The sequence below is a fragment of the Plecotus auritus genome (genome assembly GCF_963455305.1).
Source record: "Plecotus auritus genome assembly, chromosome: 9".
NCBI classification, from domain to species: domain Eukaryota; kingdom Metazoa; phylum Chordata; class Mammalia; order Chiroptera; family Vespertilionidae; genus Plecotus; species Plecotus auritus.
In genome coordinates this window covers 39,238,822-39,261,510 of record NC_137783.1, presented here as the reverse complement: position 1 = coordinate 39,261,510, position 22,689 = coordinate 39,238,822, and the positions used below count along the sequence as shown (strand labels likewise).

Here is a 22,689-nt window from a genome sequence, read left to right as displayed (position 1 = left end):
GTGGTGATGAACTCCTTTTTCTTGTCTGTGAAGCTCTTTATCTGACCTTCAACTCTGAATGATAGCTTTGCTGGGTAGAGTAACCTTGGTTGTAGGTTCTTGCTGTTCATCACTTTGAATATTTCTTGCCACTCCCTTCTGGCCTGCATAGTTTCTGCGGAGAAATCAGCTGACAGTCGTATGGGTGCTCCCTTGTAGGTAACTAACCGTTTTTCTCTTGCTGCTTTCAAGATTCTCTCTTTGTCTTTTGCCCTTGGCATTTTAATTATGATGTGTCTTGGTGTGGTCCTCTTTGGATTCCTCTTGTATGGTGTTCTGTGCGCTTCCTGAACTTGTAAGTCTATTTCTTTCACCAGGTGGGGGAACTTTTCTGTCATTATTTCTTCTAATAGGTTTTCAATATTTTGCTCTCTCTTCTTCTGGCACCCCAAAATTTCAGATGTTGGTGCGCTTAAAGTTGTCCCAGAGGCTCCTTACACTATCTTCATATTTTTGGATTCTTTTTTCTTTTTGTTTTTCCGGTTGGGTGTTTTTTGTTTCCTCCTATTTCAGATCTTTGGTTTGATTCTTGGTGTACGTTGATCTACAGTTGAGTTTCTGTATATTCTTTATTTCAGACAGTGTATGCTTAATTTCTGACTGGTCCTTTTCCATTTTTTTTTGGCATTCTCATTAAGATCCTTAAAGGTCTCACTAAGTTCCTCAGCGGTTTTTAGAAGATTCTTGAGTAACCTTATAAATGTGGTTCTGAACTCTATGTCGTCCAGTAGTTTGCTTTCCTCCATTTCTCTCATTCGTGACATGTTTCTTTGTCTCCGCATTTTGCTGCTTCCTTGTGTTGATGGAGTGGCTTTGTGTGGTAGGTGACCTATAGGGGCCAGTAGCTCAGCCTCCCCAGTCACCTGAGGTCGACACCTTTGGTACACCCCTTTGTGGGCTGAGTGCAAAGTCTTGGTGTAGTTAAGCCTTGATTGCTGTTGGTGCACTGGGAGGAGTTGACCTCCAGGCCAATTGGCTGTGAGGACCCGCTGTGTCTGTAATGGAAGAACTACTGTGCTGGAGACACGCTTATGGTGCAGGACTTGTTTCAGTGGGGCTTTGGTGCTCACTGAGTCTGCCTCTTGAATGTGTCACTTATGGATGTGAGGAGTTGAAATCTGGTGTCTCACACTGACCACTAGGTACACTGGCTTCTGGATCTCCAATGGGGTGCTGGTCAGCTACTGTCTGAGGCCACCCAGCAGGAGCTACAGCGAGAACTGCAGTTTTCTCCTCTTTGCTTGGGGTTTGGAGGTTTTGGAGCTGTCTGACCCAGGATGCAAGTTTGCTAGGTTAAGCTGCGATAGGCCAGGCCATTCATATGCCAAAGCCGTTGCTTGGAGCTTGGGTGGGTTTGTAGGTTGTGTGGGACGGGGTCTCAGGGCGTCACTAGGCTAGGGCGTGGCAAACAGCGATGGCTGCCAGTAAGCCGGCTCTGCATCTCCTACCGCGTCGCCGCGTCCCGCACCCCCGCATCCCGCGCCTCAGTACAGTAAACAATTATTCCTGCGCGCAGCTCTGCAAGCAAGCCACCCTCACTTTCCGATCCGATGGCACAGTCCAGCTTCTCCCCGTAGGAGTTTGGGTCCCCCGCGTCTCCTCAGAAACTGGAGTTCGGAGTAATCGGGGGCTTGTCTCCCTTCGGGTTGAAAAAAGCAGTGCTTCCAGTCGCCCGCCGCCAGCTCAGTTCGCGAGCCTCCGAACCTCAGCTTTTCAGCACTTGTGCATGTCTCTGTGCTCTTTTCCTTCTAGTTTTGGAAATTCCACTCAGCCAGCTTTCTTGTGGTTCTGGGTGATAGACATTTTGTCTTTTAGTTGTAGTTTTGAAATTGTTGTGTGAGGCAGCAGTTTGGGTTTTTACCTACGCCGCCATCTTGGATCCTCTACAGTTGACTCTTGAATGGCATGGGTTTGAACTGCTCAAGTCCATTCATACATGGATTTTTTTTTTTTTCAACAAGTACTATAGATGTATTTTCTCTTATTATTTTCTTTACTTTAATATTTTCTTTTCTCTAACTTGCTTTATTTAAGAATACAGTATATAATATACATAACACAAAATATGTGTTCATCGACTGTTTGTTATTGGTAAGTCTTCCATTATGCAGTAGGTCTTTACTATTTGGAAGACTTTACATTGAATTTATGTCCTTTGGGTTAGGGAAATGTATATAAACCTTGGCTTTTTAGATTCTTGACTGAAATATTTTGTCAATAAGACCATATTATAATTGTTCATGAGGGCAAAGCGGATAGTGTTCAGGTTTTCCTTAACATTGTGTCTATTTCAATTTTTCTGGAGTTCCCAGAAGCCCATTTATACTACAACTTAATAATTAAATATGAGAATCTTACAAAATTTTAAATAGAGGGAGAAATTTGTATAGTTTGAAACCTTTGCATAACACCAGATAGACCTCATCTCAAACCCTAAGGATCATTTTTAGAAGAAGCCGACAGTCTTGTGCCTTGACTTGGGCTCCTGCTTGACTTTGTGTTCATAACTAGAAACAGAAGTTAACTCCTTGAACAGTATATTCCTATCTTTACCAGTTCTAATAGGTAAACACATCTATCTAGCTTTCTAACGAGCAGCAGCACAAAGATCTCAGAATCAAATGTATCTTTTACCAGTTTGTCTCCATGTTTAAAAGAACATGATAACAGGAGTCAGAAGATATTTAATATTTATTAAGCACTTTGTACATGTGCATCACTGTACTGGACACTATAACAGCTCTACCCTCAATGAATTTGCACCTATAATTTAAAGATAATTATATTTGAAGAATATAGGAGAGTATATGATCATATGGTAATATAATCTGTGTGGCATATAACTGTTTATAGGAGTTCAAAGCTAAGTTTGTTAACGTGGGAGTTACATACATACGGAAGAACTTGAAAGAGTCCAGTACAAACAAGAATTAAATACAGGGAAACTGAAACATTTCAGGTATGTAGCAAAAGATGGGTGGAAGAAAAAGATAAAAGTAAGACTACCTTCAATGTAACTCAACCTAATCGGGAAGACAGTTCTATGACAAGATAATTTTAGTGAATGAATGAAAAGGGATGTAAATGGGGGCCAAGAGGAGGTAGAATGATTGAATCTATACTAATAAGAGAGAAATATGGTAATTGACCACCACTCTGCGACGCCCACAGCAAATCAGGATGGAATATGCAAATAAGTACGACAAAGATGGCTGCGGCCATGGAGCCAGCTGGAGTGGGTGGGAGGCTTGGCTTCCTCGATTGCCGGGGTTGACCCTAGCTTCCCGCCCGCACTGGCCAGCAGCTGAAGGAGGGGCCTGTGGGCAGGGGACACGGAGCCAGCCTGAGCGCACGGGAGGCTTGGGTTGCCTGGGCTGGCTGCCGAGGGAGGGGCCTGCAAACTGCCCTCAGCCCCTCACCCAGGCTGACCACACCCCCATGGGGTGAGGGTCCCTGCTAGGGGGCGTGGCCAGCCTGCAAACAGCCCTCAGCCCCTCACCCAGGCTGGCCACGCCCACCCCAGCGGGGACCCTCACCCCATGGGGGCGTGACTGATCTGCAAACCACCACAAGCCCCTCGCCCAGGTCGCCCTGCCCCCCAAGGGAACCCCCACCCTGATCCGGGACACCCTTCAGGGCAAACCAGCCGGCCCCCTCCCATGCACCAGGCCTCTATCTATACTAATAAAAGGGCAATATGCTAACTAGACTGGGAGACCTTCCAGGAGACCTTCCGGATGTTCTTCTGGACAAAGCCATGGTGGTGGGTCTGAGGTAGAGGTGGTTAAGGGCCAAGAGGGGAGGGCAGTTGTGGGTGATCAGGCCAGGATGGGACAGCAGTTGTGAGTGGTCGGGCCGGTGGTGGGGGGCGGGGGCGTTGGGGGTGATCAGGCTGGTGGGGGGGGCAGTTGGGGTGAGCAGGCCGGCAGGCAGAGTGTTTAGGGGCAACCAGGCAGGCAGGCACGCAGGCGAGTGGTTAGGAGCCAGCAGTCCCGGATTGCGAGAGTGATGTCCGACTACCAGTTTAGGCCTGATCCCAATCCCGAGGGGTCCCAGGTTGGAGAGGGTGCAGGCCGGGCTGAGGGACACCTCCCCCCAACCCTGTGCATGAATTTCGTGCACCGGGCCACTAGTGAGTTATAAAAGAGTCAGTTTTGGTTTTCCAAATATAACATCCTTGTCTTGTTCCCAGTGTAGAGGAAAAGCTTTAAGTCTTTCACCATTGAGTATGATGTTAGTTTTGGGTTTTTCAGTATGATCTTTATTACATTAAAGTTGTTTCCTTCTATTCTTAGTTTGACGTGGTTTTTTTGTTTTGTTTTTTTTTTTAAATATATTTTATTGATACCTTACAGAGAGGAAGGGAGAGGGATAGAGAGCTAGAAACATTGATGAGAGAGAAACATTGATCAGCTGCCTCCTGCACACCCCCCACTGGGGATGTGCCCGCAACCAAGGTACATGCCCTTGACCGGTATCGAACCCGGGACCCTTCAGTCCGCAGGCCGACGCTCTATCCACTGAGCCAAACCGGTTTTGGCAGCCGTTTGTTTTTTAATCATGAAAGTGTTGCTTGTCAAATGTTTTTTTTTTCCTGTATCAGTTAAGATCATGTTTTTGTTCTTCATTCTGTTAATGTGGTATATTGCATTGATTGATTTTTATGCTTTGAACTATCTTTGCACTGCTGCCTGTCTTTGTATTAAAGTTTTATTTGAACAAAGCCAAGCTCATTTGTTTACATATTGTCTAGGACTGCTTTCATACTACAAAGTCAGAAGTAAGTAGTGTGACAGAGACCATATGGTTTGCAAAGCCTAAAATGTTTACTGTTTGGTCCTTTATAGAAAACGTTTTCCGACCTCTGCTTCTAGAATCATCAGTATCTATATAGTGCTCTAGTATGTCTTGAATAGATATCTATACTGACCAACATTTTGTAAATTGCTTTTCTTAATAAACTTATGATTTATATTCTTATGTAATAAGGGGTTATAATGTGGTTATGGATAGGTTACTTAAATAATGATTTTAAGAGAAATGTTTATTTGAATAATGAATTTGGTAATGTCTTCTCATTCAATGTCATGGCTTATACATATTTTAAAATATCATATTCTGTATTGCTTATGGAATTTTATGTTTTCTTTTCCATAGGTGTATGTGGAATTTGATGATCTTGAATGGGATAAACGAGAGTGGGTTAGAGTTTATGAAGATTTTTCAGCCTTCTTGGTGGAATACCACTTAATCTGGGCCAGGAGGAACAACCCTAGCCAGACTCAGGGATCAAAGAGCAAGCAGATTCAGTGGCCTGCATTGGTAAGATCACTTTTTGTTTTATTAAGCATTTTTATTTTGTTTAAAAGAACAAGAATTGAATGTAAGTTTAGATTTATTTGATTACCAAAAGCCTAATATGCTAAGTGTTCAGTCGTCCGGTCATCTGTTCAACCAGTCAAAGCGTAAAATGCTCATGATATGCTAAGACCGCTCAACCGCTCTCTATGACGTGCACTGACCACCAGGGGGCAGTCTACCAGTTGCTTTGACGTGCACTGACCACCAGGGGGCAGACGCTCCGACAGGTAGGTTAGCTTGATGCTGGGGTCCAGCCTGTCGGGACTGAGCAAGATAGGCCGGACACGCCCTGGAGCCCTCCCATGTTCCCTTCCTGGCTGGCCAACCTCCTGCATCCCTCAGTGGCCCCAATAGTGCACTGTTGGGGCCCCTCGGCCTGGCCTGCGCCCTCGCAATCCGGGACTCCTCAGGGGATGCCAGAGAGCCAGTTTCGGCCTAATCCCACAGGCCAGGCCGAGGGACCCCACCAGGCCTCTAGTTCTTTATAATAAAGATGTAATATGCAAATGATCGTTACGCCGTGAAGCGTAATGACCAGATCATGGGTCAGCAGGAGGGTGGGGCAGCGAGCTCCAAGCGGGTGGCAGAGAGCTACAGGAGGGGGCAGGGCAGCAAGCTATGAAGGGGGGGCAGAGGGAGCTACTAGGAGGGCGGGGCAGCGGGCGGAGAGCTACAGGAGGGCGGCAGAGAGCTACTGGCTACAAGCGGGCAGCAGAGAGCTACAGGAAGGGGCAGGACAGCAAGCTATTGGCGGGGGCGGGGGGAGCTACAGGAGGTCAGGGCAGCGGGCGGAGAGCTACTGGAGGGCAGCAGCGAGCTACTGGCGAGTTACTGGTGCACGGATTCGTGCGAGGACTACTAGTATATATATAAAAGCCTAAGCAACCCTTTGACCTGTAGCTCTGATGCACACTGACCACCAGGGGGGTAGATGCTCTGACCGGTAGGTTAGCTTGCTGCTGGGGTCCAGCCGATCAGGATTGGGTGAGATGGGCCGGACATGCTCTGGAGCCCTCCCGTGGTCCATCCCCAGCTAGCCACCCTCCTGCAGTGCCTCCCTAGTCAGCCGGCCCCAATCAGCCCCGATTGGGACTGGGTGAGACGGGCCTGACACACCCTGGAGCCCTCCCACAGTCCCTCCCTGGCCCCGATCGCGCACTGGTGCAAGGGACCCCACGTACCAGGCCTCTAGTGGATTAATATTCCTGAAGAGGTTCTGAAGTATCTGGCAGAAATGTCAAATACTGTTTTCATTTTGTTAAACAACTTTATGTGTTTTTTTTCTTTTAACCTTTTCAAGGATGGAGAATTTATTCAGATAATGTTTTAGAATTCATATATACTACATTAAGACAGTAATAATTAAAGGTAGGAATCTTACGCTCTTCTTCATACCTGCCCTACTGCCCAACCTGATTCAAGACATTGCATTACTGTCATTGCCATTTTGCTAAATGGAAGTCCCTAGGCACTAATCACACAGGCAACTGCATGTGTCATAAAAATGCACACCTTTTCTGTTAAAAGATGTCTCTTTCTCACTGCCTCTATTGGCAATTCTCCAGTTAGTTCAATACTTTAAAGGCTGTGGCAATATTTAAAAGAATTTCATTTTATTATTTTATTTTTATTTTTTTTATTATTTAAAGTATTGTATATGTCTCCTTTTCCCCCAATTAACCCCGCCACTCCCACTCCCCAGGGCAAGCCCTCACTGCCCCAGTCTCTGTGTCCATTGGTTATGCTAATATGCATGCATACAAGTCCTTTTTCACTGATAGACTCCCTCCCTCCTCCCTCCCATCCCCCCCGCCCCGCCTTCTCTCTGAGGTTGGACGGTCTGTTCAGTGTTTCTTTGTCTCTGGATCTATTTTTGTTCATCAGTTTATGTCATTCATTATATCCCACATACGAGTGAGATCATGTTTCTCCAACTGGCTTATTTCGTTTAGCATAATGCTCTCCAGGTCCATACATGCCGTTGCAAATGGTAAAAGTTCCTTCTTTTTTTGTAGCAGCATAGTATTCCATTGTGTAGATGTTCCACCGTTTTTTAATCCATTCATCTGCTGATGGGCACTTAGGCTGCTTCTAAATCTTAGCTATTATAAATTGAGCTGCTCTGAACATAGGTGTGCATAGGTCCTTTCTAATTGGTGTTTCTGGTTTCTTGGGATATAGTCCTAGAAGTGGGATCACTGGGTCGAATGGGAGTTCCATTTTTAACTTTTTGAGGAAATTCCATACTGTCTTCCACAGTGGCTGCACCAGTCTGTATTCCCACCAGCAGTGCAGGAGGGTTCCTTTTTCTCCACATCCTCGCCAGCACTTGTCATTTGTTAATTTGTTGATGGTAGCCATTCTGACAGGTGTGAGATGGTACCTCATTGTCGTTTTGATTTGCATCTCTTGAATGATTTAGTGACTTTGAGCACGTTTTCACATGTCTCTCAGCCTTCCTATGTCCTCTTTCGAAAAGTGTCTATTTAGGTCCTTTGCCCATTTTTTTTTTTTTGCATTGTTTATCTTTTATTATTTATTTTAAAGTTAAGAAGCTCTCCCGAAGGTGGGGAGTTTTATTTATCTTGTCAGTTTCATTTGCTCTTGAATGATCCAGGTTGAGGGAGCCTCCGAGAAAGCTCAAGATGTAAAGATCTGTTTGTTGTCATCTCCCTAGTTTTCATCTTCACCATCAATGGAGAGAGTAGCATACTTGCTTGCAGAAATGAAGGAGGCTGGATTTACTCAGGTGCAGAATGGGAGTCTTGATCCTTTCTGTGTCTTTGCTATCTGATTCTTTCCAGTGGTCTTTGTTCCCTCCATCTCCTGTATGACGACTGGAGTTCCTGTTTTTGCCTTTTGGGATACTCCATCCACTTTATTTTCATCTGCTTTCCTTGCTGGTCCTTCCTCAGATGGTTGTGCTGGAACAATTTTCCCCCCACCACTTGTAGGGGATTGCTGCTCTGTGTCTAAGCTCTGAGATCAAGCAGGAGGGTTAGACTTTGCTTCACCGAAGCATTCTCCTTTGGTGGAGGAGCTGGCATTACCTTTAAGGGCTTTTCAGGTTCGGGAGGCTTAGAATTTGAGTGACAGTCTTCCTCCTTATTGAGTGTTTCATTTTCTAGAGATTTCTCACTCTCGTTCCTTCTCAAATTTCTGCCAGATGTGGCAGAGGTCCCAGTCTGTGATGACTTACTTCCTATCCTTAACTTTTCCTGTTCCTGAGTTTATTCACTTAGCCATCTTGTGTGTCTCTTTCAAGTCCGTGGTTCTAGTTTAGGCTCATTCAGCTAACACTGCAGTGTCTTCCACTCTTTCCATAGCTGCTCCTCTATTTCTCATTGTCTAGCAGCTTTGTCAACAGGCTTTGCCCCCCCAAAGATAGATGTTGCTCGACTGGAGTAGAAGGTTTTAGCTGAGAAATCATCTTCTTTAGGAGTGTTCCAAGTCTTTAGATTCAATTTGGGTCTTTGGGGGAACACTATTGTCATACCTGTAATCATTCTGAGAATAATCATTGAATCTGTCATATTTGTCTTCATAGCAGTCCCCGCCTCCTCTGTTGTGATCATCTCTGCAGTACCCACTACCAAATGCTTTTCTGCCACTGCCTATCCTGAAATCATAGCCTCTATTATAGTCTCTGCTGCCTCTATCATGATAGTAATCCTGGCCCCTATATGGATCCATATTCTGGCTTGGGCCATAATGAAAACTGTGCCAATAGCTATCACAGTATTGGTCTCAATCATAATGATCTCCATTCTTATCTACAAAGCTGTCATCACGTCTTCTAGGTGGGTAAATATCAAAGCTGTCTGTATCAGGACGGGCCCTCCAGCGTGTATCTATTTAGTCAGAATCTCGATTTCGATCTCAGCCAAAAGAACCATCATCCCTGTCTTTATCTTGTGTTTGATCAGTGATGTCCACTCAAGTTCTCCTGTTATTTAGAGACTCTTCCTTGAGACTCAGGGCATTGAACAAGGAATCTAGGTCCTCAAACTCAACGTAACCAAAACCTTTCAACCTTGCTGGATTGCTGGGTTCACTTGGTAAACAGACCACACTGGTATTTAATCCCCTAAAGAATTCCTTAATGGAATCTTCTGTCACATTATGGGGCAGGTGCCTTAGAAAAGCAGTGTGGAGTGGCAATTTGGGAAATAGCTCCTGTCAATATTGAGTTCCCAAGCAGCCTGTGGAACAGTGGGAAGGATAGAACAGTCTATTGGAGGTGCTCTGTACACAGCATTATCATTATTGTGCCAAGTGGTTGAAACATCTCCTTTCAGGTTGCTGTTTCATGAGCCCAGCTGACTGGTTTGGGGACAGAGGTGCTTCCTCCACCAGTCCCTCCATCCTTAGCCAGAAAGTTTATTAGGGACTTAGTCTTCTCTGTCTTATTCTTTTTTTGCTGAGGCTGCCACGTTAAAAGAGGAAGAGAGAGCATAAAGGCTTTATGTGTCTTTTTGTTAGTAGTCTTTCAGCATATTTAGTCTCCTAATAATTTATTATGTGCATTTGGGGAAGCATAAATTGGATTAAAATATACTAAAAGTTGACTGGTTTGTGTGCAGTGTGGAACAACTTTGCCAAGTGAAACTTGGTAGGTGAATAATAAGAGGATAAGAGGATACTTTATAACTGCTTCTTATAAAGCATTTAATAGCATATAATTTCCTTGGATTATAGATAATAGCAGATATTTAATATGAAATTATATGTTCAGATAATAGGTAAAATTACTTTGTATCAGGAAATGTTCCATTTAAGAAAAGAGATTATAATAAATTCTCAGTTTTATAAAAGAAACATGCTAAATTAATAAGATCATTAATTGAATGAGGAAAAAAGCCACATCTATTTAACCATTGTTATCTCTGTTTTCTGACATTGTTTAGCATGTAATAGGTATGCAATATATATGAATAAAAATCTTTCTTACATTAATATTAAAGAAATATTTTAAAAGCCATTAAAACGTATTTCAGTTATCTATATAATAAAAGCTAAGCAACCATTATGGCGGAATGACAGGTCACTATGATGTGCACTGGCCATCAGGGGCAGACACTGAACGCAAGAGCTTCCCCCTGGTGGTCAGTGTTTTCCCACAGGGGAATGCTGCTCAGCCAGAAGCTGGGCTCACTGCTGGCGAGAGCAGCGAGCCAAGTGGTAAGGAGTTTGCCGCTAAGGAGCAGCGAGTTGAGCGGTAAGGAGCAAGCAGGTGGGCGGTAAGGAGCGAGGGATCCCGATTTGCAATAGGGATGTCCAACTGCTGGCTTAGGCAGACATCCCCCGAGGGGTCCTGGACTGCAAGAGGGCACAGGCCGGCCTAAGGGACACCACCCGCGCCCCCCCCCCCCCCCCCCCGCATGCACAAATTTCATGCACCGGGCCTCTAATTTGGTATAAGTATTGTCAGGTATTTACTTTCAGATTTTTTTAAATGTAAATTATTTATAAGGATAGTGTTAGTTGCTAATAATTATACTACTTACAAATTTTTCTTTTTAGTTAATATTTTAAAAGTATGAGGAGATAAGTGTTTAAAAAGAAAAGACAGGGATGGAGGGAGGAGATGCAATGAATTGAATTAATGGCATTTAAAAAAATATATAATATGGAAAGAAAAAAAGATGATTTTTTTGTTAGGATACCTTGAATACTTTAGCAAAATAAAGAAGATAATTTTATCCATGATTGGTATTAAAAATTATTTGTTGAATGAGTATGTAGAATGGTTAATGTGTAGTTTTTAAAACCATGACTAGCATGCTTTTTTATTTTATAAACATTAACTCAAAAATTGGTTAAAACTTGTAATTATGACATATACTAGAGGCCCAGTGCATGAAACTTGTGCACGAGTGTGGTCCCTAGGCCTGGCCAGTGATCGAAGCGTGAGCGTCTGGAGTGGAGGGGCAGGTCCCAGCTAACCTCTGGGCCCTAGGCAGCACCTGGGCCCCCAGGCCCCACGTGCCCCCCTCCACCTGAGTCACGGCGCCTGAGTCCCCACATGGAGATGCAGTGAGCGCGGCCAAATGCCTTCCAGGTGAGTCGGGGCGGAGCGTGGACCTCTGAGCCGCCCAGCGGTGTTGCACGGAAGCTGGGCGGGCAGTACGCTCTTCCCCGGCTAGCCTCACAGACTGGCTCCTGCGTGAACCCATGGGGAGCCCAACCGGACTCTGTGGTCCCGGCGGCTACGGCCTGGCTCAGCCGGAAGAGGCCGTGTGGGTGTGAGGCAGTCTCCTCACGGGTGCCCAGCACCTGAGCACGAGGACTTCCCTGGCACCTGAGCCCTGGCATCCTGGGGGAGGGTAGCAGGGGGACTGAGAGCGAGTTCGGTGGACACCCCCCCCCCCCCGCATTTTCAATGCACCTCTGTCCCCGTCCCCCTCGCCCCCAGGTAGCTGGCAAGAAGTCGCAGCCCCCTCCTGGGTGCTGTGGGAGGTTGGTCACTGCCATCCCCCTGTTTCAGCCTGGGGCCTGGCCCTGATCAGGCAATCAGGGCCTGCTGGCCACTGGTCACCGTTGGCAGGGCATTCGGGCCCCCACTTGCACCTGCCTTGGCCTGGTGCTGCCCGCTCACCTGCTCCACCATCCCACTGTGGTCCTGCTCTTGTCAGGGCCCATCGGGGCCAGCAGTACCTCCACTGCCACCTGCTGCCAGTGCCGCGTCGCTGACGCCCACCATGTTCCGCACTCCTCCCATCCCTGGTAGTTAGCGCATGTCATAGCGAGTGGTTGAACTCCCAGTCTCCCTGTCGAACTCTCTTTCAAATGACTGCCTGAGGGGACAATTTGCATATTGGGCTTTTATCATATAGGGTGTAAATTTTGCGTGAAAAGTCTCAAAAGTGTGTAGCAGTAATAACAGTAATGCCAAAAAGTATGCTTCAGTATTATAGTTAATGAATAAACATAACTTTAAAAAATCTTAGGGTTAAAATCAAGGTCAATTCCTAATGTATATTCATAAGTTATTTAGTATTTTGAAGAAAATTTCGGTAGGAAATAACTGTTTCATAATTTTAGAAATTTGTTTGTGTTGTAAACCTTTTAACCTTACAAAACTACTTAATCACTAAACCTCCTTTTAAATTTCAACTTAGTTTTTTTAATGTGCACAAAAAAAAATGCACATATTGTAAAAAATTTGGAAAATGGTATAAAGTAGAAAATCATAATCATTCTACTTTCACTACCAAATAGCCAACTTACTTTGACATATCTTCTTATAAAATATATTTCTCTGCTTTCTTCCCCCCCCCCACAGATTTAAAAAATTTTTAATTATGCTAATATATGCTTAACATAAAATTTTCCATTTTAATCATTTTTAGGTATAAAGTTCAGTGGCATTAAGTACATTCACATTGTTGTATAACCATCTATCTATAGAACTTACTCCATCTTGCAAAACGGAAACTGTACTCATCCCCTCCTCTTCTCAGCCCCTGGCAACCACCATTTTACTTTGTCTTTATGATTTTGACTACTCTAAATACCTCATATAAATGGAATCATACAATGTTTGTCTTTTTGTGATAGCTTATTTCACTTAGCACAATGTCTGCAAGATCCTCCATGTTGTAGCCTATGTCAGAATTTCTTTTATAAGGCTAGATAATATTCCATTGTAGGTATATACAAGTATTTATGCTAGTTGTACTAGTACTTATCTATATTGTACTAGTATTTGTCCTTTTGTCTATTGGTGGACACTTGTGTTGCTTCCACCTCTTGGCTATGCTGAATAATATTGTTTTAGGTCTTACATGTAGGCATTTGATACATTTTTGAGTTCATTTTTGTTTATGGTTTTAAGTAAGGGTCCAACTTCTTTTGTTTGCTTGTGGCTATCCAGTTTTCCTAGCACTATTTGTTGAAGAAAAAATTGTCCTTTCTCCATTGAGTGGCTTGGCACCCTTGGCAAAAATTATTTAAACATATATGCGAGAATTTATTTCCTAGCTCTCTCTTTCATTAGTCTATATGTCTGTCTTGATGCCAGTACCACATTGTTTTGATTACTGTAGCTTTATAGAAAGTTTTGAAATCGTGAAGTGTGAGTCCTCCATCTTCGTTCTTTTTCAAGATTGTTTTAGCTACTTAGTGTCCCATATGAGTTTCAGGGTTTTTCTATTTCTGTTGTTGGGATTTTGATAGGGTTTGCGTTGAAACTGTAGATGGCTTTGGGTAGTATTGACCATGTTAACAATATTACACTTCCTAATCCATAAACATAGGATGTCTTTCCATTTACTTATGTCATTAAATTCTTTTAGCAGTGTTTTGTAATTTTCAGTATACAAGTGTTTCATTTACTTAGTTAATTCCTATGTAATTTTTCCCTTTGATGCTATTGTAAATGGAATCGTTTTGTTAATTTTTATTTTAGATTGATTGTTATTAGAGTATAAAAATGCAGCTGGCTTACATGTTGATTTTATATCCTTCTGCTTAGTTAACATTGTACTCAATTGTGAAAAGCTGGAAGCTTTTCCACTAAGAATGGGAACAAGAGAGGGATGACATTCTATTCAAGATAGTATTGAAATTTCTGGACAGAGCAGTTAAACAAGAAAAGGGGGGGAAGGCATTTAAGTTTGAAAGGAGCAATAAAATTATTTGGTTGCAGATGATATGATCCTATATATAGAAAACCTTAAAGATTATAGACACAAATGCATGCACACACACACACAAATAAATATGAAAACTAATGAAGTAAAGCAACATGATACGAATCTCTGGTGTGTTTTGTTTCCATAGGAAATTATTTATTTATTTCTAAATTTTAAAAAGGGTTTGTGTAATCAAGTGAAAGTAACATAGACATAAAATGGAAATTGATTATCTGTTTTCTTTTAATCATAGTTTTAGGTAAGACTGCATTAAATTTGTAAGTGCCGCCTTTTTATTTTACTTAATGTTTTACATTATATACATTTCTCCTCACAGGGCAATAACTAACAGTTTTTAATGGCTGCATAGTATTTGATCATATCATATTTCAGTTTTTTAATAATTGGTATTATAGTTGTTTCTAATTTTTGTGTAATTGTAAATAACTGTGATAAATCTTTGTCTACAAGTATGATTAATTTTAGAATTTAGAATTACAATAGAATTACTGGTCAGAGGGTATGAACTTGAAAACAACAAAAATCTAAAAATCTTCTGATGCTCCGCAAATTATTTAAACGTTGTACTTTCTGCCATTGTCTCCATTCAGTGTATGGGCCTTTTCATCTAACCTGGACCCTAACACCCTAGTCCCTCTGCCCCCCTCACCTGCAAGCATTAATTACTTACCATTTTTTAAATATATTTTTTATTGACTTTAGAGAGAAAGGGAGTGGGAGAGAGAGACAGAAACATCAGTGATGAGAGAGAATCATTGATTGGCTGCCTCCTGCATGCCCCGCACTGGGGATTGAGCACACAACTTGGGCATGTGCCCTTGACTGGACCTTTCAGCTTGCAGGCTGACTCTATCCACTGAGCCAAACCGGCTAGGGCTGATTACTTATTTTTATATCATCTTGTTTTAAATCCCAAACAAACATATGCAAAAGGAGGATTTTTCCAACTTAAGGAGGGCAGAATTGAATTGACTATTATACCATTTTTATATCTGCTAATTTGATATTTAAAAATACTACTTAATTGTTTTAATTTGCATTTCTTTAATGTGATGAATATTTTTTCATATTTATTAGCAAAATGTATTTTTTGTGAATTGTCTGTCTTCAATTACTTGGGTTTTGTGTTTTTATAATAATTTTTATGAGCATTCTTTATATTACAGCTATTATAAAAAACCTTGTCAATTTGTTTCATGGTTTGCTTGGCTAATTTTATGATAGCGAGTCTTTTTGAATTGTACGTTTATATTTAAAGAAAATCTATGTAATGGGGTATGTTCCTTAATTTAGACAATTAGATTGTGTCTTTTTTTCTTTCTGCTTTCTTTCTTTGTTTCAAGATGTGGTAAAAATTAATAGAACAAATAATTGAAATAAGAATGCTTGAAAATCTTTAGAAAATGACCATTTTCAGTTTTACAAGACTTTGCAAACATTCATTTATTTATAGTACATGACAGATTCTATTATTTTCCTATCTGTTTATTAAAATGAGGCTCATTTAAGGTTATCTACAAGCAGCAGTTATGAAACCAGAATTTTTAAATTCATATATAGCAAAACAAAATATCTACAAATATGAGAAATTTTAGGGATCTATATTAGGTATCAAATAGAATGAAATACAATGGAAACTAATACTCTTCGCTTTTCTACAAATTTACTGTTTTTAACCCTTGTACACGTGATACTTGCTTTTATGTTCTTGCATATGTTTATATTATCTTCTTTCTAGTTGTTTCACCCTCTTGTGGTACCTGTTAAATATTACATATTGGTTCTATTATCTTGTCTACTTATTTTGAGAAATTATTAGAAACTGACTATATACCTGCTGGTTCTTGAAATCATGACGGGACAAAAAAATCATGTAAACTCATTAACCTATTCTATTTTTAAAATATAAAAATAAATAAAACTTTAACAAAATATGGGATAGTATAATGCAGAGGTTACTTCTCCGGCATCTCTTAATTTTTCTTCCCAGAATATCAATAGCAAAATATGTATTAGAGCACCACATATATAACATGCTCAAATGGTGTCTATTTTTTGTTTGGTTCTGTATGATCAGGGTACCACCTGAGGCCATTCTGATGATGGAGGCCTAGGTAACTTACATTTTTATGTAAGTTACTTAATATAATGTTAAATTTTATATTTTTTAATAAAGTAAAATATTCATGAAGTCACATTTATTTATACCAGGGAAAGAAAGTGTTGGCACTCATAATTGAAATCAACGAATCACCTACCTAACTGGGTTAGGGCCCTGGCTCCATCTCCTTTAGGAAAACCTTCTGTGGGGAGTGGGGCTTCGACCCTAACCCAGCTGGGTTGTAACACTACTGTATTTTCTAAGGGGCAGAATTTTCTACTACTTTTCTGCTGGCCCATCTTCCAGATCACCCCAACCAGAACTAATCTCACCATCCTGTGCTCCTGTAGAGCTTTGTTTGCACAACTCTGTTTTAACAGCTAGCACATTCTGCTTTGTATTATTCTTACGTTTGTACGTCTGTCTTTCCCTACTAGATTGTAAGTTCTTTGAGGACAGGAATCATGTCTTAGTCATTTTTATATAATTCCTGGGAGTTTAGCACAGTATCTTATCCATCTCATATAGTAACTAATTGCTTATTTTAAAATGATGAGTTTACTCCAGGTAGTGAAAAATAACCCTACTGGGAATTACAGCAAGTTTCCTGGTTATTATAACTCTATGCTAAAATCAAAGAACAGGAAAGCATAAACAGCCAGTTGTAAAAGGAAGTAACCAATTTGAAACATTGTAAATAGTAAAAACAAAATGCTTATGATCAATGCCCTCTTTCTAATCAGACACAAATGTAGTTCCTGAAATGGTCATAGGGAAAAATATAAAATTACCCAAATGAGTTATTTTAAATATGTAGAAGGAGAGAACTTACCTCTTTATTGTCACTATATATGCTCATCTACAATCATTTATCTGGATTTCTGTAGTGAGTTTTAGGAAGCTCAGACGTTTTCTTTTCAGTGCAATTTTTCCGTCATAGATAGGTTATTCTGGTTTCAACAGGAATTGTGATCAGATCATAAACATGTAAACCTTTATCAATATGTTCTTTTTAGGGTGTGTGTGTGTGTGTGTGTGTGTGTGTGTGTGTGTGTGTGTGTCTGGTGAAAGTAGAATTCACTGTTCTTGGGCACAAAATTGCCTTTATGTCTGGCTATTATATTGCCATACTTGGTTTACATTATGACTTCAACCAGATGTTACTAAAATATGATGAAGACATGCCAAATTCCAACTATGAATTTAATTTTGAAATAAAGAGATTTTACATAATTACAATTGAGTTTCCAGAATTAGAATTATTAGTTTTTATACTTTTGTAACTAGTGAAGTGGTAGTAAAGACAATATACTGTCAGAATTATGACTTCTCTGCAAGGTAAAGCACTTCTGAGGTTAACATATATATAGAAAGTATTAAAATTTTCAAATGATAAAATCTAATACTGGTAAATATTGTAAAGAATGAGTACTCATTTATTTCTTGTGGGTCATAAAAATGACATGATTTTGGAGGAAAGCATTATGTTGTAAGAACCATAAAGAAGTTCATATGCTTTGATTCATTAATTCTACTTTTAGGAAATTATCTTTACAAAATAATTATTGAAAAGTAATAATTATATTCAGTTCAGTTAATGTTTATCAGGCATCATATGAGCCAGACAGTATGCTAGGATTGCAGATAGAAAAATGAAAGGCGTAATGTTACACATAGAAAGATGTTCATTAGAGTCCAACTGAAGCGAAAAAAGAGGGAAACAACTCGGATGTCTGTCCGGCTGGTGTAACTCAGTGGTTGAGCATTGACCTATGAACCAGGAGGTCACGGTTTGATTCCCAGGCAGGGCACATGCCCAGATTGTGGACTTGATCCCCAATAGGGGATATGCAGGAGGCAGCCGATCAGTGATTCTCTCTCATCATTGATGTTTCTACCTCTCTCTCTTCCCTTCCTCTCTGAAATCAATAAAAATATATTTAAAAACAAAACAAAACTCTGATGTCTGACAATTTATGAATGTTGTTAAATTAATATTCTGAGATGCAGCTTTAAAAATAATGAATACTTTAGGGAAATATGGGCAAATAAAATTCAAGTAAAAAGCACAGATCGCCCTGACCGGTTTGGCTCAGTGGATAGAGCGTCGGCCTGCGAACTGAAGGGTCCCAGGTTCGATTCCAGTCAAGGGCATGTACCTTGGTTGCGGGCACATCCCCAGTAGGGGGTGTGCAAGAGGCAGCTGATCGATGTTTCTCTCTCATCGATGTTTCTGACTCTATCCCTCTCCCTTCCTCTCTGTAAAAAATCAATAAAATGTATTTAAAAAAAAAAAGCACAGATCTTTATTATAGCAGTATCAAAATTATGTAATTAGAAAATATTATAAAGTAATTGAAATCATTTTTGAGAACAGTGGGATTATGCCTGACTTTAATTTGTCTTTAATAAAAACAACTATTATTTTCTAATTGGAAATTTTAATGTAGTAACTTCATATCATAATTTTTATTTTAGAAATAGATTTTTATAAGTGAATTAGATTAGCAGATCATTTTAGTCTTTCATTAATTTGTTGCTGTTAATCCTCACCCGAGGATTTTTTTTTTCTTCATTGATTTAGAGAAGTAGAAAGGAGCCAAGTGGGCGGGAAAGAGGGAGGGACAGATGCATTGATTGGTTGCCTCCTGCACTCGCCCCAACCAGGGCCAGGGATCAAATGTGCAGCGCAGGTATGTACCCCTGATGGGAAAACAAACCCGCCACCCTTTGATACTCAGCCCTATGCTCCAGCCACTAGGCAACACTGGCTGGGGCTCATTAATATATTTTAACAGCTACTTTTTATGTTTGTTAATATAGCTTTTTTTGTTGTTGTCATTGTTAATATAGCATTTTATTATCTGTTCTTAATAATACAAATAATTAAAACATAACAAAAATGGGCCCTAACCGGTTTGGCTCAGTGGATAGAGCGTCGGCCTGCGGACTGAAGGGTCCCGGGTTCGATTCCAGTCAGGGGCATGTGCCCTGGTTGCGGACACATCTCCAGTGCAGGGGTGGGGCGGGGGGGGAGTGCAGGAGGCAGCTGATTGATGTTTCCCTCTCATCGATGTTTCTAACTCTATCCTTCTCCCTTCCTCTCTGTAAAAAATCAATAAGATATATATTTAAAAAAAACATAATAAAAATGGAAAGTAAAATACAATGAAGAATATTTAAGGTGTTGTTTTTTTTTAAAGTTCTGTATGAATTACTGTTTGCTCATAAATTTACATGGCTTAATGTGACCTTAGAAATCATCTAGTCATAGGTTCAGAAAATGTAATTGCTGAGAAAGAAAACCTCAGCAGTCATCTAGGGAGGCAATGTAATATATTAAGAACATAAGCCTTGATGTTGGATTTTCTGGTTCAAATTCATGCTCTGCCATTTACTGTTGATATCTGGATGAACTTAAGTTACTTATTTCTCTCTATCTAAATTACCATATAGAGTTGTTGTGAAGGTTAAGCAACGAAAGATAAATAAAAATTTCAGTAGAGCACTGCAATTTTACCCAACTGTACAGTTTTATGAGAATCCTTATAAGACTGTCCTCCCTCTTGACACCAGTTGTCCCACTCTCAGGTTATATGATTTGCTAGGACGGCTCATAAAACTCACTGAAAACCATGATACTACTTATGCTTATGGATTACTGCAGAGAGAAGAAGTAAATTAAAATCAGCCAAGGGAAGAAATGCATAGGGTCTACTATGCATGGCAAGGGTCCACACGTGGACCATGAAGTCATGGGCATCAATATGTTCTTCCAGCCAGACAGTATGTGTGACATTATGCAGAATATTGCCAACCAGAGGAGTTGGTGCACAGTTTTTATTGGAGCACAGTCATATACCATCTGCACACCTGAGCTTTAGTCTCTATTTCCTCTCATAAATCTAACTAATATCTCTAGAGGTTGGAACTGATACTGAAGTGCCCAAAGTATTCATCATAAGTCATCTGGTTAGACTGCAATAACCAACTCCAGGCAAACAGTAACACTCTTGACAAGTAGGACATTTCAGGGGCCTGGAGATCACCTCCCAATAGCTGAAGTCAAGTACTTTGGGTCTCTTTCAGTAGGGTTGCTTCTTCACTAAACAGGCCACCATAGCCTTTGGCCTATGGTCTCTTCCAGCAAAATGATTATATTTGTCTGAACATCTACATGTATTGTAGCATTTATATGACAGTCATAGCAATAGCAACAGTATGAATATGCCCTACATTTGGAGGAGCCAGTGTAGAATAGGGATAGATTTTACAGAAATATCTAATCTGATTTATAAAGCCATTACATACATTTTCATATTCTAGTACTATTTAATTATTTGTTTTCCCCATGATCTGCTATTTTTCCCTTATGATAAACTGGTACAAAAATATTTAGTATAGAAATTGGTTGATGGTTAAGTTAGCTAAATCTAGTTCTTCCTCAAGCCAGATTGTTATAAGATTGGTTTCCATTGTTTGCTGTTACATATTAGGGCTGACCTCTCTCCTACAAGGTGGGTACAAGGCATATTCAGAAGAGTTTCTGTTCTTGCTAATTATACTATACTAGAGGCCCGGTGCACGAAATTCGTGCACAGGTGCGGGGGGGGTCCCCTTGGCCCAGATTGCACCCTCTCCAATCCGGGATCCCTCTCACAATCCAGGACCGCTGGCTCCTAACTGCTCACTTGCCTGCCTGCCCGATCGCCCCTGTCTCTCCCCCCTCCCCCTCCGGCCTGGTTGCCCCAACTGCCCCGGCTGGCCTGGTCTCCCCCAAATGCCCCCCTGCTGGCCTGGTTGCCCCCAACTGCCCCTCACCCCACCCCGCCTTGCTGGCCTGGTCACCCACAACGTTCTCCCCTTCTGGCCTGGTCTCTCCATGCAGCCTGCTGTTGAGTCATTTGGTCATCCCTCACTAACTCCCCTGCCAGCCTGGTTGCCCCCTGCAGCCTGCTGTTCAGTCGTTTGGTCATCCCTCACTAACCCCCCTGCCAACCTTGTCGCCCCATGTAGTCTGTGTTCGGTCATCCGTCTGGTTATTTCAGTCATCATGGCCCTTGGCTTTTTATATATTAGGATGGTATGTGGTATGTCTTCTTTTGATGAGTCATGAGGGCAGAAGTCATAGTACATCAATGTAAATTATATGTGCCTTAGATGAACTTCTATAGGTTTGTAGATCCATAGGATTCCCATAGGTGTGCTCCTTGAGCCTTAGCAGCTGAGATGGAGTGTCATTGTCTCATGGCTACCTTGTCCTCCATATGTATTAAAGTAGTCAAGAGTCCCTTTTGGGTCAGAATACAAGTGATTTTCCAGTACTAGTTCCTAGTATTATCAGCATTATTTGTTGAATCTGCCTGACCCATATTTCTAAAGCCTCATTATTTTCATAGGCTGATTCCTATCCCTTGCTTTTCTCCTGAAAGAAAACTCCCTTTAATTTGCTCATTCTGGTTAATAAGTCTTTTTCTTCTGAACATTGCTCTCCATTAAAAGTAAATTTAGTTTGTCTCACAATGCCTAAATCAGCATCAATCTCCCTTAAACCCCTTTTCTCTTTTGTCTTCCATTTTGTTTAATCCATTATGCATGTTATTGCCATTATATACCAATGACATACATTGTGTACTAATGAAGTACAGTTAAGGTACATCTTTTATATTCCAAAATTATGATTAATTCTAGATGAGTCATAGTCACACCTAGGTGTAATTTAAAATACACATAAGCTTCCTATAGCCTTCCTTGTCTCAGGATGGAGGTGTTTTTTTTATGGAGTGTTGGGCCTCATGTGATAAATAATATGAGTAATGTAACTATTTAATTTTTGAAGGCTTATCAAGTTCCATCCATTTTCCTGAGTTTTACATCATCCCTTTGAGATAAATGCTTTCATAATTCCTATTTTCCAGTTGAGTGATCTGAGGGAGACATGATATAGTTAACTAACTTACTGAGGACAGAATCAACTGTGTATTGAAAAGTTTAAAAAATAAGGTTACAAGTGATAACTTTCATACTCTTCTATGTATTTTCCACAGGTTGTTATATGTTCTTTTAGACTTTCTCTCTCCCTTTCTCATTCAAATCAATAAAAACATATCCTCAGGTGAGGATTAAGAAAAAGATTATTCAATCCAGAGATCTGAAACATATATTAAAACTATAAAAAATGGTTAAAATGAAGAAATGGTTAATAAGGGTTTTAGGTCAAAAAAATAAAAAATGTAAAATGACAATTTCATTGGTAAACAAGAGAATAAAAAGATATCTGATGACTACCTTTCTCTTATCTCTCAATGACATGAGGGAAGTTCTCCATTGCTAGGGCAATCCTATATAATAAAAGGCTAATATGCAAATTGACCAAATGGCAGAACGACCGGTTGCTATGACATGCACTGACCACCAGGGGGCAGATGCTCAATGCAGGAGCTGCCCCCTGGTGGTCATTGAGCTCCCACAGGGGGAGCGCTGCTTAGCCAGAAGCCGGGCTCACAGCTGGCGAGCGCAGTGATGGTGGCT

At 41.0% G+C, this 22,689-nt stretch overlaps 1 protein-coding gene and 1 pseudogene across 3 annotated transcripts in view; one reads left to right on the top strand and one right to left on the bottom strand.

Annotated features, from left to right (window-relative positions):
* JMJD1C (jumonji domain containing 1C) overlaps positions 1–22,689 on the top strand; it is a 283,189-nt gene that overhangs the window by 109,701 nt on the left and 150,799 nt on the right. For both annotated transcript variants that reach the window (XM_080687359.1, XM_080687358.1), the window contains exon 2: positions 5,197–5,361. Coding sequence is in view for 1 of the 2 variants with exons in the window: in XM_080687358.1 (XP_080543484.1) it covers positions 5,197–5,361 (165 nt within the window). In the remaining variant the exon portion in view is untranslated. The remainder of the gene's footprint in view (positions 1–5,196; positions 5,362–22,689) is intronic.
* On the bottom strand, positions 8,742–11,576 carry LOC308257707 (eukaryotic translation initiation factor 4B-like; annotated as a pseudogene). The gene is made up of 2 exons: positions 11,400–11,576; positions 8,742–9,826 (listed from the first exon to the last, which is right to left on the bottom strand). The product of its transcript is annotated as a eukaryotic translation initiation factor 4B-like (transcript).